The sequence below is a fragment of the Caloenas nicobarica genome, chromosome 2, assembly GCF_036013445.1.
Source record: "Caloenas nicobarica isolate bCalNic1 chromosome 2, bCalNic1.hap1, whole genome shotgun sequence".
NCBI classification, from domain to species: domain Eukaryota; kingdom Metazoa; phylum Chordata; class Aves; order Columbiformes; family Columbidae; genus Caloenas; species Caloenas nicobarica.
This window is the reverse complement of record NC_088246.1, coordinates 91,266,162-91,285,327: the sequence shown is the minus strand read 5'-3', so window position 1 is coordinate 91,285,327 and position 19,166 is coordinate 91,266,162. Positions and strand designations below refer to the sequence as shown.

General features: G+C 36.8%; 1 protein-coding gene across 1 annotated transcript in view; it reads right to left on the bottom strand.

Moving 5' to 3' along the window:
* The window catches only part of ABCA13 (ATP binding cassette subfamily A member 13), a 190,392-nt gene that overhangs the window by 64,635 nt on the left and 106,591 nt on the right, over positions 1-19,166 (bottom strand). Inside the window, 6 exon segments of the mRNA XM_065629402.1 lie at positions 2,210-2,297; positions 2,931-2,948; positions 3,290-3,390; positions 6,311-6,383; positions 6,971-7,060; positions 7,987-8,233. Coding sequence (XP_065485474.1) covers positions 2,210-2,297; positions 2,931-2,948; positions 3,290-3,390; positions 6,311-6,383; positions 6,971-7,060; positions 7,987-8,233 — 617 coding nt within the window.

Genomic DNA, 19,166 nt, shown 5'->3' with positions numbered 1-19,166 from the left:
AAACACAAAAAGATTGAGGAGGAGTTGTGCTTTTGCCACTTAGCAGTGATCATCAATTAATGTCAATAATAAATGCTTTTAATCAGCCACATTTCTTATGTGACAGATACATTCTGTCTTAGGCATGCACACATACATATTCTCTCTGTTAATGCATATACAATACATGCGGTATATACAGCACAGTATGATTAGGCAAAGTAAAATAGGTATTGTATAGGTATTTTTAATTTGAACTGGAAAAACTGTAGGCTTTTCGACTGGAGTAGAAAAATGGTTCAGAACAGTTCAGGAGAAAAAAAGATTCAGAAATGTTCCAAAATGAAATGAATTGTAAAGTAAGTCTCTTCAAATGCAAATTTCTCATTTTCTTTGATACAAGGCTATGTAAATAGTACATTCACTGTCTCATGAACAAGCCTGAAAGGTCAAAGTAAAAGTCTGGTCATTAATTACTGAAAGGTTAATGCAACAATTTGACACTGCAGCATTTGAAAGCCACTTCCAGGAGGTATTTTAGATAACACAGTGCCCTTTATAAATTTGCTCCACTATTTTCTTTGGGTCTGAAATATGAAGCTCTCTCATTAACAGTGTAACTATTACTTATTCCTGTGCTGATGGCAGGTGGAGCTCTATGTCAAAGACAGTTAAAAAAAAAAAAGAAAAAAAAAAAAGACCCTGACAAAAAACACAGTGCAAGCATGTCAAAACAAGAGTCTAAAATAATAGAACAAAAACAGCAGTCAGAAAAACACATCTTACTGCAGTCCTCTAGGACTTCAAGTTCCTAATGGACTGTTGGAACTAGAGTTCAAAGCTACAACAGATCTGGGGGTAGAAAGGAAATCACAAATGACAAAAATGAAGATATAATGGAGAGTGTGTATATAAGATAGAGAGATTTTTAACAATACTACATAGAAAAAGCATTGCAAACAGGCAGTGATTTTGCAAAGCTAAATGTGAAATTATATTGGATTGGAGAATATCAGTATGTTGTTTTAACACATGATTGTTTTAACACTTTGTCCCAAAATGGATTTTGGGATAGTGCTTATTTACACTGTTCCTTTGTTCTTCTTTTATAACAGCAAATAAAATCTAATTTCTATATCCCTATAAAACAATTCAAAGGCAGAAGCACCTTTCTATCCTATGATAATCTGGAACCTGGAAAGTCCACAGCTTTGGCTTAACAAGTAGTTTTGCCTCAATTACAAAAATAGAGACCAGTCACTCATATCCTTTAGTGCTCCTCCAAGACTGCTGTTCCTCAAGTCATTACTGGTCTACATTTGAATGGATCTCAAAAGAATCTCTCAAAGCATTCCCAAGGAAAATCAGATCCCTTGCACTGATAATTGCCGATTAGTCTTTAGGTCCCGTGCCAAGTTTTCACAGTATGGAGATACTGTATCATTCTGGTGCACACCAAAAGGCCACAAGGAAAAGCTCTATATTTCAATTGTGCTTGGAATAATCCTTACTTTTCCTGGCTTCTGAGGTAGCCCCAGACAGAAAACAAAGCCTCTGTGTAGCACTGCAAGACAGTACAATCTACTGTCAAGAAGAGATTCTGATTTTGCAACCTGACAAATTTCAGGAAGACACACTTCGGTTTCTCTGGGATAAAAATGGAAAGTTACATTTGAAAGGGGGACTATAAACACAGGGTAGCATATTTGTTATGCAGAAATAGCTACTTCAAGAAGGTAACTAAACCTTTTTTTTTGTTCTTTTTTTTGGGAGGTGCAGGGGTGGGACAGGGTAGGGTGGGGAAAGAGAGAAATGTAGCAAAGGATTCGTTGCAGGAAATAATGAAAAAAGTATCAATAATAACTCATTTTTGAGATACTCAGTGAACATTTGTCAATTCTAACATTGACTTTTTGCAGAAAACAAAAAATTAAAACAAACTTTAAAGGTGAGCTCAGACTCTGAAGTAAGTTCACAGGAAAAAAAAAACAACAAAAAATCAACAAAAAGCATATCATTTGACTCATTGAAAACTGCTTCTCTAAACACAGGAGAATACTTCAAGAATTATGAACAGAGAAGTGGATTATAACAGACATAGTTTTCTCCCAGTTTCTAAATACAAGGATTTTATAATATGTAATGATACACTGATATGCTGTGAAGTCTGCAGTGTGAATAATTAAGCAATACATACATACAAATGCTGAGACATACATGCAATCCTTACCTTAGCCAGAGGCTTAGATTTGGCGTTGTTCAATTTTTTATCTTGAAGTTCAAATGTTTTCCTCCCTCCAAAAGACCAACCACCATATCTGGTAATAGAAAATAAAGTAATAACGAGGTGCCTGCCTTAAGCTTAGCACTCTTTTCTTACAATGACAAAGTGGCAATTAATGCTTTATTTTTCAACTGAAAGTAAAACTTCACCCCTTACATTCCCTTCTCTGTCAAAAAGGAGAAGGTCAATATACTCTTGAATCAAGAGAACATTATTGTTTTTTTCTGGCAAAGGGATTCCTTCAGATAAGAATTTTTACTTTCTGAAAGCTGAAATCCCTGAGCAACAGGAGGGTCTGTGAGCAAGTGAGGTATTACTGACTTTCAGGAAAGTCTTAAACAGCTCGATTTCTTCCTACTCCATTCATATTCTAGCTCAAATCTTTCATCTTAAGAAGTTTACCTCTATTTTTATCAAGTCAGGTACACTTTTACACTTTTTTAGTGCATAAATGGCTAACACTTTCTTCTCCTCGATAAAATCATACTTGGTCTAGTATTTGCACTAATGTCAAAGGCGGTGGTTGAGCTGTAAAGGCATGTAAGTAAACCTCAAAACACACCAGATTATATATAGCCTTTTTGCCTGGTATCACAGAATATGAAGTCTTGCCAGGGAGATACCAGCCCTTTTAGTTCAAATAAAAGATTAATCAGAGCATATTCACCTCTATTTGTTTGACTCTCTGAGGAATGGAATATACATTGTCCGATTTACACATGCGTATACATTTTCTTTCTTTCTCTGAGATGCTGAATTAACTTGTGTGGAAAAAAGAGCCACAGCATGCCTACAGGTAATTATCATGCAACTGCTGGAGGAAGTTCTGAGAAGTGACCATGGAGGGGATTCCATGTTACTTCAGCCTGACTCTACACCTTGATCAAAACAAACAGATAAAGGCAACTACCCCTTATATACTCAGTGATGTAGGTCTATGCTTTGGATCAAGAAGGACTGAGTTTTTTATACACAAAGGTTAAACAAATATTAGATATTTTAAGGTTACCTTGCTTTGTTGAAGGCCTCACCAAATATTCTTCCACAAGGAACCCTGAAAGATTATACAAAACATGTCCTTTCTTATTCTTCACATAGGGAGCAGACATATTGAAATTTGGACACATCTGAAAAACAGTATACATAAAATAAGTAAAGCATTCTTAAAAAACAGTGGCACTATATTTAGCCAAAGTTTTCAATTTTTATGTAGATTTTACAGCATTGCTTTTCAAGTTGATCTGTCTTACTCAGCTTTGATGACTTTTCAATATATTACATATGGTCTTATGTTTATAAGACATCTCAAATAATTGTAATTGTTACCTACATTCACCTTTAATTTCTCTTGCAACCCTGACACTTAGTTTTGTCTTGAAAACATCGAAATTGACATATAAGTGTAGAAAGCTTTACAACAGGGCAACTGCAGGCCTGTGAGTCTCACTTCTGTGTCTCGTAAAATTATGGAGTAGGTTATTCTGGTAGTTATTGAAAAACACCTGAAAGACAACACAGTCATCGGTCCCAGCCAGTATGGGCTCATGAGGGGAAAGTCCTGCTTAACAAACTTAATTTCTTTCTGTGACAAGGTTACCCACCTGGTTGACCAAGGGAAGCCTGTTGATGTGAACTTTTTGGATTTCATTAAAGCCTTTGATACTGTCTCTCACAGTATCCTCCCGGACAAGATGTCCAGCATACAGTTGGATAAACACATGATGCAGTGGGTGAGCAACTGGCTGACGGGCCGGGCTCAAAAGATTCTGATAAATGGGGTTATGTCAGACTGGCAACCAGTCACTAGTGGGGTTCCACATGGAACCATCCAAGGGCCAGCACCCTTCAATGTCTTCATTCATGGACTTAGACTCAGGACCTGAGGGATTACTTAGTAAGTTTGCCAATGACACAAAACTGGGGGGAGCTGTTGACATCCTCAAGGGCAGAGAGGCCCTGCAGAGAGATGTGGACAAACTGGAGAACTGGGCAATCATGAACTGCATGAAGTTCAACAAGGACAAGTGCTGGATTTTGCACCTGGGACACGGCAGCCCTGGCTGTACATACAGACTGGGGGGTGAGATGGTGGGGAGCAGCTCCACGGAGATGGATCTGGGGATTCTGGTCAATGGCAAGTTGAACACGAGCCAACAGTGTCCCTGGCAGCCAAGAGGGCCACCCGTGTCCTGGGTGCATCCAGCACAGCATGGCCAGCCGGGCAGGGAGGTGATTGTCCCGCTCTGCTCTGCGCTGGTGCGGCCTCACCTGGAGCGCTGTGTGCAGTTCTGGGTGACACAGGATAAAAGAGATATTAAGCTACTGGAAGTGGAAGCCATATGACGAGCATCTAAAGTCACTAGGCTTGTTCAGCCTGGAGAAGAGGAGACTGACAGGAGACCTCATCGTGGCTACAGCTTCTTCACAAGGGGAGGAGGAGGGGCAGGCGTTGATCTCTTATCTCTGGCGACCAACGACAGAACCTGAGGGAATGGCAGGAAGATGTGCCAGGGGAGGTTTAGGTTGGACATTAGGAAAAGGTTCTTCGCCCAGAGGGTGGTGGAGCACTGGAACAGGCTGCCCAGGGAGGCAATCATGGTCCCAAGCCTGGCAGTGTTCAAGAAGCAATTGGACAACACCCTCAGACAGATGGTGTGAACTGTGGGGTTGTCCTATGCAGGGACAGGAGTTGGATTCGATGATCCTTGTGGGTCCCTTCCAACTGGGCACATTCTATGATTCTATGAACAATGAAAAAGTCAAGACTACTATTCACTTGTTGTGCCTCAGAAGAAACACAAAAAAGGCACCAGATGAATACAAGATGAAAAAAAATCTCATTAATGCAATATGCTTCTAAAAATTTCGTTGATGAACCACAGAGAAGAATAAAAGATGTTTTCTAATGATTCAGTGGGATATTCTCACAACCAAAGAAAAGGAGACTGATATTATGATCAGATATCTCACAAGCCTTATAAAGTACATTACACATATCAACTGCAAAAACGTAATGCTTATTTGACATCTCAACCCTACATGAAATAAAATTCCCTCTCAGATATCCTCACTGATACAAATTTGCCCCCACTGTCAAGTGACTTTTCTCCTTTTAGCTTTCATGGTTAACGGCCCTCTCCCTGTGTGAGTTCCCATTCCTATTGTATTAAGCTTCTCATATTTTAAGTATACTGTTCACTAGTATTAGAGGTAAATTTGTTCCTTGCCCAGCAAAGTAAAAATTTAGTCTTCTCCTTCCATTTCTCCCAAAACTGTATTGCTCCCAAAACAATATTTCAGATGCAACTCTTACTCAAAATGTTTATATCTTTATGAAGGAGAGAACTTATTTGATAGAATGGTCCTACCCAGGGAAATATATTTGTCACTTCAAACACAGTTTCACATTCTTCCTTGTTATTCAACCTCAGAGCAAGTCAGCAGGAAATCTCACTACTCAAGAAGGTCAGAAACTCATTATCTTTGTCAAATCCTTTCTTTCCTTGAAGGCTGTTTTATTTTCAAATACACAATCCAAACCAAAACAAAACTCTAACAATTAAATCTCATTCACATGTAGATTTCCTGGTAGCTTCTATCAGCTAGGATCACCTGCCCTTCTCTTTTGAAAGTAGGTAGTCTTCCAGATGTTACAGAAGTGCTATGTTTTAACCTTGTTTTACCTGAGGTTTTTTGTAAGCAAAGTCCTATTATGTATTTGAAGCAAAGCTATATCTTCTGAGAATAGTTCAGCTCTCTGTGATTCCTGTTATTTCAGATTAATCTATAGCCATTTCTAGTGCATATATAAACACACATACATATATATACACATCAAAACGCTGCAAACTCTTTCCCTGAAGACTTCAGAACACATAGCCCAGACATTAGATGAAACAAGACTTTCCAATTACAACAGTTCAGTGCTCTGAGGTTTTATTTCCTCATACTTTTCTCTACTCCTTCAAAAAGAAGACTGAAGGTATTAAATGTAATACACACACACACATAATTTTTACATACATAAGTAAACATAAAATGACATACCTCTTGTTCAGCCACACATCCACATAAATCCTCAGGTAACATAGATTCCATCTGCCAACATGAATTATTTTTTCTAATGGGAATAAACATAACAGTAGGAACAACCATTAAATGGAAGGAATATACTACTTAACAGAAAAAATCCACAGAGTAATGACCAGATCTGGCATCTGAAACACCATCTCAGTATTTTATCACAGTGACAGCTGTATCTAAAGCCATACCAATTTTACTTATTCATATCAAAGTGGATTCACTAAAAATATTTATATAAGTAAAGCAGCAAATGAGCTGCATGCCTTATGTTTGAAGCAATAAGATAAGTAAAGCATGGTCACTACTCTGCATTCCTAATTTTGAAAATCTGGAATGCTTCCTAACAAATACTGTAGTTATTGCCTAACTTCTATTCATATGGAAACCAGACGTGATCAAAATCCTAGTCAGAAAGCTGTCACTGACTTTTAAGTGATTTGGATCAGACCTTTAACAATGAAGCTTGCCTAAGTTCTTTACCTGGATCCCAACTTCTTCATCAGAACAGATTTGTCATTAACATTATGCCACCAAAAATAGCTTAAGATAGTCCACATTACACAGAAAAAATATTGAAATTACAATATTTACAATTTAAGAAGTAGTTACATTATTCACAGTTACCCTTGTTTTGAATGGATGCATGTGCGATCCCAGTCAGAGAAATATCTCAGTAGAATCTGAGAGAGGTTTCCTAGGTTATCATCTTCAGTGCTGTTTGAAGTGGGCCACGGGGGGGTAAAAAAAACAAAAGGAAGAAAAAAAAAGAAAAATAAACACAAACATATTAATATGTCTAATTCTATCATATTTCAGGTTCAAGATCCAAAAAAATTAAAGAACTAAAAAATCCAGGCATAGAACACATATCAAGACAGCAAAATGATATAATTTCAAAAACTGTATGTGAACATGTAAAGAAAATTTGACACAATTATGGCTGAACAAATCTCAGCATCTCCCCATGGCCATCTTTCTCTTTATAAACATGCATTCCTAACAGTGAGGTTTAAGTGCTTTTATGTTTCATTTTTAAATTTAAACAGTATCATGTTATATTTATGAAGATATCTGGATATTTGTCCAATAGAGAAAGTAATCTGTATGTGATACGCACTTGATACAGAGTAGTTCAGAGCTGAGCTATAGATACCATACATTAAAAACAAATAAATAAATCTAGTTGATTTCAAAGCTGAATATTTAAAAACTAGAGGGTGACTAAGAAGGGCAGCAGCCTTGGTTAATACTACCTGACACTTTCAAACCTGAGAATAATTTTGAGAAAATGGCTACAGACTTAAGCAATTAGTTAAAATGAAGCGTGCAAGGGCTTGTTTAAATACACTTGGACATTTACATATAAATGGCCATGACTGGTGTTGAAACCAATTACTCAGTTCAAGCTGCTTCAAAGTCTTTGACTTTTCTTCCAGGAAATCCTTTGCACAATGTTTTTCTAATTTTATCTCTTCCTCCTAATAATCTATAAAAATGTACTAAACATCTGAAAAATAAACAGCTATTGTAAAAAGTAACCTATTATTTTTCCTAGAATGCAAATAGTCTTTAAAACATAAGAACTTAAGGGTAAAGGTCCCAGGACACTAGATGTTGATAATGATGGATGAGCCTTTTACCTAAAGAAGGATTCTGCATTGTCATAAAGTCTCGGTGTCAGCTTGAGAGAAGGATAATCAATAGCCAGTGGCTTCACACTAAACAAGGCCATTGCCAGGGCAACAAAGAGGACAGGCAGCAGCACGTTTGACAGGCTTCCTCTCCAGTCTCGCCTAGTGTGGCGAAACCTCTTCATCAGAAGGGCAACAATCTGTGTGAGAATAAGACGGGCTCCACGTACACTTGAGGCACCCATAAGTGAGATACCTGAGTGAGACAAAAAAAAAAAAAAATATATATATATATATATATGTATGTCTGTATACATAGTGACAAATAAAGATGATCAAATTAAACTCTCATGTGCTACTAAACCTACAATGTTGTCCTGGATGGAATAGCATAATTCTCCCCAGTATAACTAATTAACTCCTCCTATAAGGGAAAACAAATATTCAGCTAACACATTATCTCTATAGGTCCCCTTACATAGCTAAAGGAATACTGAATCCCTATTTTCCCATGGTCCTGACAATGGTACAACCATTCCTTGTGCATTGCCACCTTTGCTCCTAGACAAATGACTATGACAAACACGGCCTATATTAGGACTAAGGTTTTTATTCACCTTCACTGAAACCAGCAGCAATTTTCCCACAGGGATTTCAATGGGACGTCTTCAGAGTATATAACAGACCATCATAGATGCTAGCGATGTGGATTCTCCTAAAAGCATTCCCTTAATTTCTCTGTTTATATAAGACTGATAAAATTTTCTAATGTGTCAGTCAATTAAGTTTTCATAATCCCCACTCATGGGTTGTCCCCCATATTCCCTTGGGAGTGTGTCCACAACTTATTAACATCTCACCAATCAGATACTTTCCTGATAGACTCTCCCTTAATTTAATTTTATTGTTCTTTGTTAGACGTTTGTGAATCACACCAATCACTTTCCCTCCATTTTAGATCCTAATGCCTTCTAGGTCTGTGTAGGCTATTACCATCTTCTCTTACTTGTGGCCTTGCCAGCCTGAATATATTTCGGCCTCTTTTCTTCCTTACAGCACAGCAGTGTCTGGTAAATTTACTACCGCAAGTATTTGTACTGCAGCAAGACTGAATAGCCGGTTTATCATAGTGCTAAAAGACATAGTATATTTTATGATCCCTTGTGATTTGTCCCTTACTACCTTCCCTTCTATATATTGAAACCACTCTAAGCAGCATGTCCATGTTACATTATGACAACTACTTGTATAGGAGATTTCAAGTAACCTCAGAATTAATTGTCCTTCACTTAGCACAGTTTTTTTTCTGATTTACTAGAACTTTAAATGCAGAAGAGAGAGCTGGGGGACAAATGGGGGAAAAAATAGTTAGAAAAAGAAGTCGAACTTCTGACAGTGTGGCTGTTGAGTAAACCAGCTCAAATTCTGTAGTCTACAACAGCTGGAATGTGGATAATAAACTCATTATTTCTCATATTAAAAATTATATGAATTTTGCCATGAAAAGTTATAACCAAGTAGACACATTGTGGGAGATTGTGTATTTTAGGGTTTGGACCTACACAAGAGGAAGAAGCCAGGTGAGATAGGGCTTCATGGTGACACAGAATACCTTGTGTAGATTTCTAAAGGGGCTAAGACTTTTGGAAAAAGATAAATATCGCATCCTCCTCCAAGAAAAGCAAAAATGAAGACCCAGGTAAATACAGGCTAATCATCCTCAGTCCCTGGGAAGGTCACAGACCAAATCCTCCACAAAACACCTAGGATATGAAAAGCAAGAAACGACTTGGAATAGAGAACATGGATTTGGTAAGGTTGAACCGTGCCACCTGAGAGCTTGCCATGAATACAGGACTGATTTGGTGAATGAAGGAAGAGCAGTGGATGCTGTTTACTTTGATTTAACAAAGTCTATTGACATGGTCTCCCACAGTGTCCTTAGAGCAAATGAGGTGATGAGGGCTACAAGGATCACAGGCTGGTCTGCCAAGCACCACACTGTGGGCTGTGAGCAGTGGTACCAGATCCAGCTGAGGAGTGGTGGTTTGCTAGGGCTGTCTCTCAGGGATGATGATGAGGAAAACACTAACCGTACTTGTTAACACACACACACTCGTGAACATCTGGACCTGGAGGGGATCCACACTGTTTGGAGGCATCCGTGGGTCAGGCACTGGGGACAAGGAGAATGCCCCATCAGCAGGAGCAGCTCTCTGGCAGCACCCAGGGACCCCAGTGGCACCAGGGAGCAAAGTCAGGGAAAGGACAAGAAGCAAGAGGTGCCAGCTGGAACATGGAAGATTTTGACTCAATACATCAGGAAAAAATAATCACTGTGAGGATGACAACCAAAGCTCAAAACCAGACTGGACAAGGCATTGAGTAATCTCCTCTTACTCGCCTTGCTTGGCCCATTCTCCCGACATTAATATTTTCTGATTTTATCAGGGCGCAATTAACTCAAAGTAATTAATTTTGGTCTTATTTCTGGGGAAAAAAAAAATCCAGTATTTATTCTTTTAATCTCACATCTGAATGACATTTCTTTTTTCCCCAGAAAACCCTATAAAACAGAAATTCTTTCTTTAAGCAGTTCTAATCACAACCATATCTTGCTGATTTGACAAATGGGATTTGGGCTTTTGAATCTTTGTGGAGAGAAAAAGTAGCAACAAAATTCAGATCCTCATTCAGCATTCATGTTTCCCAATCAAGAACAGTTACTTTTTGGGCTTGGAACCTGTTTTTTCTATGAATTGGACTAGTAGGAGAAGACAATCTTAATAAAAAACAAAAATTAAAAATAATAGTTATTTTAAAGCGAACTTCTTATGAATATTCTTCAATTTCTTTGATTTCTTTGATATATTACGGTAAGATTTTCAATAGTTGAGTCAATAGAGAAATTGACAATTGGAAGGAAACAATTTTCAAGGGATGGGTGTGTTTAGAATAAAACACATCCGGTAAGTGTTTCCAGCTGAGCATTCCTGAAATTGGAAAATATGCCATCTCTCATTTATCAAAGTAGTGAAATGCCAGAAAAGAAGCATAGAATGAGATATACGCCGTAGTCCCAGACCTTTTCATAGATTATAAGCATGAAATATAAGTGAAAAATGCTTTAAAATATTTGCCGCTTTGAATCTCTGAAAGAGGACTATGATAGCTACTTTCTAGGGGCAGAACAGGCAACCAAAGCTGCCATTCGTTGTTGTTTTTTTGACAAATGGAATGGAGTGATATGATAAGAAATTAATTCAGATTGCAATAAGAAGAGAAACTGTCATCCTGAATAAAAATAATTGTCCATTTTGTGCAATATTCTGACTCTTACTCAATATTCCTAATGCTATCCAGCCAAGATACATCACAAGATGATGCAATAAACCATTATATTACAAGTATGTTTGCCTCAGGCACTTATTTGTAAAATAATTTGTCTCTTTCTAAAAAAAAAATAATAAAATAAAAAATATTTACTTCTAATTGAGAAAAGTAGCAAATGTCTTTCTGAATCATCTTAAATTTCAGTCTTCATGACCTTGAATTATGTCACTCCTTTGTGTTTCAGTTAAAAACCCAAAAATCTTGTTTATCTGTTTTGAATTTATTCTATCTGATGGTACTGGATATGCTCTTAAATCATGCTTTAGGTGGCAGGTTATAGAAGTTTCCAATCTTATCTTCTGCATAAAAAATCTCAACCTTTCAACCTCCTCTTATAAAAATCTTTATAGTCCTAATCACCCTCACCACTTGCCTCAAATCTCCTTATAATACCACTGTATCATTCTTGAGAGATATTGTGTTAAACACAGCTGCCTATCAGATGTGGAAACGCTACTGATTTATACACTAGCATTATGCATTCTTGTACTGATCTGCTTGTCTTCTTTATGCATCACACCATTTTGTCTGACTGCAGTCACACTGTGAAAAGTAGCCTGTATTGGGCTTTCCACAAAGCTCAATACTATTCCTGTGTACACTTGCCATTTAACCCTTCATGTTTCTTAATACTGCACGCATACTCTAATTTTCTTTTAACTAGAACCTACAAAAGTAACTTTTGCTTCATAACACTCGTAAGCAATTCACCACCTACCTTTGATATGTGTGTCAGGAGGCATAAAGAAAGCACACATTGGGAAAATGGTTTCTGATTACCACTGGTAATCATAAAGGCTAGAAGACAAAACCAGTTGACCTCTCTGTTATGAAGTCAATTTTTATGCGGAAAACCTATGGAACTGTTCTCATTAATAATTTAGATCATTAAATTAAAAATCTGACCCAATGTTAGAAGTTGTCTTGCTTGACTTACAGTTGCAATTATCCGCAAGAAGTGCAATTATGTTCACAATGAGGTTGTACTTTCCAATTCATCCAGACTCTCCTTCGTGTTATGGAATAGATTTTTGCTGCTTTCCAATTCATATAGTTAATATCAGGTAGAGGAAAACAGAGCATAAGTAATAAAATTTGGGAACCAACATTATTAAAATCCTTACCTATAGATTGTTCTACAATTAGGAGCAGAACCAAATATTGTAAGGTCTCTAAATAGATATTAGATGGTTATTTTCCCCCCTTTGTTTGCAATTCTAGAAAATGACATAATTCTAAACTTTTTTCAGAGCACAATAAAACCAGGAAAAATGGACTATGCAATGGCTATGTTAACAGCCAGGGGCAGCCATTTTCAATTCTGCTTCTGTCATTTTGACATTTAGACAAGTAATTTAGTGGAGGTCCAAATCTTAGGAAGATAATCCTGAAACTGAAATACCCATGTAAAACAGTTGAGCTAGCTCACAAGCTGATTGTATTTGGAAGCAGTATATATTTATTATCTTATCAGAAGTTCTGTGCCAACAAGTAGTTCTAGGCTGAGCTAGAGATCCAGCATCACTCTTCATTTTAGTACATGCCATACTAGCATAGGTCAGTGCTGGACCACCAATCTGTGCACAGCATTCCATTAGCAGACATAAAAATGTCTTTCATTTTTTACATATTTTATTACTCGTTATAAAAATAATATAATCTTGATTTTGTTTCCAGGAGGATTCTGAGGACTGATTTTCATGTAGGGCATGTGAATAAAAAGCACTTTGACAGTGTGAGGTATCAATGGAATGCCTTTAGTCTGTGTTTCATACTATGACTGATTCTTGCTTGTATTTATTAATAATAGGATCGTGAGCTGACTCCATACATAGCTGGTCAGAAAAATCTATATTTTGAAGGGAATTTCACAAGAGAAATCGTCTTTTGGCATTTTTAGATATAAAGCCTTCCATTTGCCCTCAGAGTGTTTTTCATTTTAAGCATTGTGAAACTTTTTTCTAAAAAGTTGACTGAAATTTTTTCATCTTAAGAATTTTCTGTACAGAAAAGTAAAATTTCATCAAAACTTACAGTTCCTCCTCCCTCCCCCATACACACTGCTTAAACCAATTCAGTGACATTTTTTTAAGGGAAAAGTGGTTTAGTTTGTTTGGTTGTTTTTTTAATTAAAAAATCAACTTTACCTTCTGGGCCCCAGATTCTAGAATGGGATTCTGCATGGGCCTGAAGATCTTTGAGAGAGAATAATAGAGGTCTAGGTAATTGTAGAGTTCATCAGTAAAAATAACTTATTTTAAAGCCAAAGCACTGGTGTCAGTCACTGCACAACCTTGTGGAGAATCCCCTTAAAAATTCAGATCTCCTAAGCCCTTTTCCTCAAGTCAGACAGTTGACTGACCAGAGGATTTCCTTCCTTTATCTAAGACATGGTTATTGTTGAAGACTCAATATGTTTGTTATTTTAGCACAGTGAAGACCACTGAAAAGACAGCATGAAGTATGTAACTGATTCCTTCTGGAAAATCAAGTAAGAACCAACGTAACAAGAAAAAAATAGTCATCCTCTATTTAGAAGAAATAAATTCTAAAGTCAGTCCAAAACAGCAGCTATGATGTACCCACAGCAATGTGTAAGAGGCCAAAGAACTGGTAGGGCACTACCAGATAGAGGCAGGAACACTTTACAGTACCCTCACTCATCTGGTTGAAGGGGACATACATCTGACATTCACTGGATAAATGAAAGACATAGCCATGTAAAGTGCTTTTGTGCAGAAGAAAACGTCTAAAACATGCAGGAGTCAGAGGACAAAAAGCCTTCATTGTAAATAATTTTCTTTACTGCTTCTTGCTGTGTTGTTATCTAATCAGTGACAGAGGTGCATCCAAGCAACAGCGTTGGATCCTGGATAGCACTGTTTGCATCCAGGATTTTCGTTCAGGTTTGTTGCAGGTGGTAAACACATTGTACAGACTCACGTAAGGCACATAATTAAATGGCAATGAAAAACACATTGCTAGTATCCACCAGAGAAAAGGAAAGAAACAAGACAGAGGTATAGAGGTACAGCAGGGTTTTGTACTGTTCCTTCCCATTCATTTATTTTAGTTTTTCACAAAGCACTTTGACATAATCTGAATAATATAGAGTCCAAAACACAATGTGTCCATTTGTTAATAAAGAAATGAGCTGCATTCTTTTGTTGTTGTTGTTGGGAGAGGAGGAACAGTTAAAATGAGGAATTTTCCAGGCACAGTTCCACATGAAATATGACTGATACAAACACGTTAAGCACCAATTTAAAATACTGCGCTCCTCTTGCACACTGATGCACCTTAACCCTGCACCTTTCATGGCACAGCTTTGGGATGGCTAACTAGCAAACTGAGAAATAATTAAAACCAGGACTAATTTTTGGGTACTGAATAATCCAACTGAATAGAATACATTATAGTTATCAAAATAATGAATGGAATAGAATGCATTATCTAGATTCTCAACAGCTCATTAAATGGATATATTGCCTTTGCTGAAATGGGCTAAGCAGTTAGAGGTGAAAATGTGGAATCACAGTTTCCACAACGCAGACTTCTCTGCAGCAAACGACTACCCCCAAAAGACTGATTCCTGCCCCCAACCTCTTCAACTTTTGTACAGATTACTAAGTGAACTTGAACAGAGTCCATCTGAATCTACCTCTTCCTATAGCAGCCCAGCATCAGAGTATGCTGCTGCTAAGATCTACAAAATAGTCAAAACGTTAGATTTTTAGTGTAAGAAAGAATCCAACTCAAGGTGTTTACTCATTCTTTCCAGATATACCACAGCTTTATCCACATTATAAATATCATCTTTTAATTTCAGTTCTTGACTTGTGTTTTTCAAAGTTAGAACATACTATTTCCTGCATTATACAGGCAAATAGGTGAGCACTATTGAATGCAAGCCAAGTATCACTTAGCAGTTATATAAACTGGACAAAAATTTAAAAATTAGATCCCAGTTTTCCCTTCCTTTATGTCTTCACAGGCATATGAAACTATTTATAATAGACATTATAATTCTATAATATGAAGTATTAACTTAGGCATCTATAATGCCCATACAAGACATAAAAAGGGTAAGCTAGCCTCTTGAATTCATACATAACTAATAATGAAAGACATATAGCATTTCCTGACTGTTTTAACTTTTTATTTAATGCAAGAATACCCAGTCTCATACCACTGCAAAAATCCATTAAGCTTTCTCATCACTCGTATCAAAATAACAGAAAATCCTCTAAAGGTATAAATGCCACACCATGCAGCAGCACCTCATGTGAGCTAATAGATAAGAATTTCAGAACAGATGTGCATCACAGCCGCTCTCTATTTTAAAGGTAAACTTGGGGAAGCAAAAGAGTCAAAATGGCATTTAGCAAGTAAATATGGTAGTTAGAAATGCGGTGAACTGAGACTTCTGCTTTTAATTTATGGACCTGATATATAACCGTACCTTCCCAAATCTATTTGTCTGTTTTATCTACTCATTGCAATGAGCCTAAAAACTAGATTGCAAGCTGTCAAAGATAGTGAGAATCTGGGTTTTTATCCTTACTTTTAGTCTGTAGAGTGTCTGGAATGACAGGGCTTGACTTTGGGTTTCCAAGGTATCGCTGCTAGTATAATAAACAATAATAGCCACCACAACAGCTAGGAAAAAAACAACACCCTAGTTGCTGTTGAAGTGCTAGCTGATGTCAAAAAAACACTTGTTGTTTTTACTACTAGCCATAACAGAAACTCAACTGAGTTATGGTTTTTGGAATGTAACATTTTTACCGAATGATAGAAGCACCTACTCCAGTTATAAAAGTACTGTCATAACTTTCAATGAAGGGAATTAAATCTCTGGAAACAAATAAACACCAAATACTCAGCCAGGTGGACAGAATCTGATCATGCCTTGAAAAGGAAAATTACTGTAATTTTAGGAGTCCTAATTATCTGATTCTGATTTTCCTCATGATTAACTTGCAACATTAAAAAATATGCTAATTTCAATTTCCAGGAAATAATTTTCCAAATAGATATGCTTTTATTCTAGTATAATCTCCTCTGAAGTGATGCACCTGCAAAGAATTGCCACGTGGAGGAAGAGAGAAGTAGAGGAACAGCTGAAAAACAGGCACAGAATTGTGGCTACAAAACGGAAGCTTATTTGCACCTTCTCTCTGTATTGTTTAGCAGTACAAAAGAGGAGGAGAAGTACAGTCTGTCAGAAATGTCAAAAAAAAGGACCCAACTGATTTAACATCTCTCTCTCTCTCTATATATATATATATATATATATCAGACTTGGCAGAGAGAAAAAATACATTTGTACATGCTCAGGCAAACATCTGTCAGATATATCTTCTGTTCTAGAATATACCCTCTTATTACAATAAGTAGCACACTTTTTGACATGGGTTCCTTTTCTTTGTAGAAGTGTAAATCAATACTCAGAAAGGTATTAGAAATTAACCCACCAAATTCAGCCTGTAGACTCAGGCTACATTTCAATAATGAATCCAATGTAGACAATAGGGCTACAATCCACAATCGTTTTCCTGTGTTTGGTGAAGATTTGGTGAAAAAGCAGGACAGCAATACAATCTGAATTTTCTCTCTACCACAGCACTTAGCATTAAGGCTGAGACTTAATGCTGAATATCTTAGCATTTTCAAACTAGAAAAATTAAAGGTAGCAAGTGTTAAATGAACTATATATTCAAACCAGGTGTTTTCAAGTATTTCCTTTTGGTAACATGCTTCCCAAAAAGAGAACTTTTAAGTTAGCTGTTCAGTTTTGTACTCCAGGTGACTTTTGTTATGCAGCTGCTCATTTACAGTGAGTGGCCTTTTGCTATAAAGCACTCTGGAACAAGCCTCCTGCAATTGCTCAGAGAAAACTCAGGCAACGAATGGAGTAAACCTCTTCAGCAGGGCAAAGATTTCATCCTGATGGACAAGGACGTTCTTAGCCACTTTAACTTTTATAACTTGTGCAAGCATTATCTTAATATGAACAAAGTACTTGGTCTAAAATATTGCAATTTCCATAATCAAGAATAATTTTAGACACTATCTCTACTGGAGTTATTCTATTAACAATAAAATTATATCAGAGTTTGTGCAGGGAAACAATTCAAAGCTGAAAGATGACTGAGTTCAGCAGGAGGCATATTTTTTTCAGACCCACAGGCATAGCAAACAATTGAAAAATATATTTGATGGATAATCTCTTTCCTCAGGCATTCTGGTGTCTCATAAATAAGGGTACTAAACAACTACAAGGATCTTGATTAACAGAACCAACTGTTCCATTTTTTCTAATGCCTCCAATGAATACGGTAACCTAGATAAACTGCAAAATAGATCAAGAGACATAAAGAGAAAAAATGATGTAAAAATTTCCACCTATACAAAAGCCCAGAACCAGGTCTACATATCATAAAGTCCCACTTACGTATTTCAAATCAGGAATTAACTGGTAACAGTGTAATATAAAAATCTTATCAAGATGTCACTTTGTGACCTGTATAAGTTTACTGCATGAAGTTAGCAAAAAGTGCAGTCCTAAGTGCAGGCTGCTCGGCATACTGCCTTTCATACTGAATCTTACCTCAGAAAATTGGCCATTTACATTAATTGTATAACTGCAACAGCATTAACAAAGCAAGGTTATATTTTAAAATACTTGTGTGCATGTGTGTATGCACCCATACGCTATCTTCATCTGTAAAAATATATAAATATATACACACACACTTGGGGGGAAAAAAAGGAAAAAAAAAACCACAAAAATCACAAAACACCAATTAAATGTGTACTCTATCTGTAAGCTAAAGCAAGGTAAAAAAACACCAGAATTTACTTTCTATATAAAACCTTTTTTTGTTTGTTTGTTTGTTTGCTTGTTTGGTAAAAATTTCTTAGGAATGATTACAACATGAAATGGAAGACAAGCAGTCCTGCGGAGTGGAGAATAAGATTCCTGAATATTTCACTAAAAGACAGGATTTTAAAAACACCATGAAACATCATAAAGCCTGTTAATATCCTTTTCCATGTTTGCAGCTGTTGTAATAGCCTCAACAAAATACAGGAACTGAAAGAAAACAAGAAATCCTTGAGTACAAAGAAAAGGTTGGAGAGAGAGTGACAGAAGGCAGCACTAGCTGGCTGACTTATCCAAGAAGTTCAAAGACATATGAGCTTTAATAGCACTTCTGTTGCTATAGCTATTCATATTATATATACACTAATAACCACTCTTTGGCTTTTAAAAACATATTACCATAATTTTAGTCTCCATAACATTTTATGGCAAAGAAATTCAAGTGTTATGTATCACTGTGTGAAAAATACAATTTTAACCTTTTTGAATTTTCTGCAGTTTAGCTTCACCACATCTCAGGTTCCAACTGCATTTTACTTGCAGAAGATATTAGATGCAATGGAGGTATCTCCCAAACATTTCTAAGACATAGAATGCTACATTAATTAATTTGGCTCTTCAGTGAGATACCTGAACACCTTAATTCTGTATTATTCATCCCTTAACAATGCAATGACTCCACTTTCTAGCCTATTGCCTGCTTTTGCATATGCTCAGAATATTTCGTTATTTATCCATGGTTAGCTTGTCACCCCTTAGACTTTCTTTTAGCTCTCCTCATTACTTTTGTATGTATGCTACCTGCTGTAGGTCATGATCATTTTATTGGACTCCATAGAGTTGGGTTCTCCATTTTCTCAGGGCTGTTTAGCTCCAACACTCTTGTCATACAGTCATTGCTAGTTCA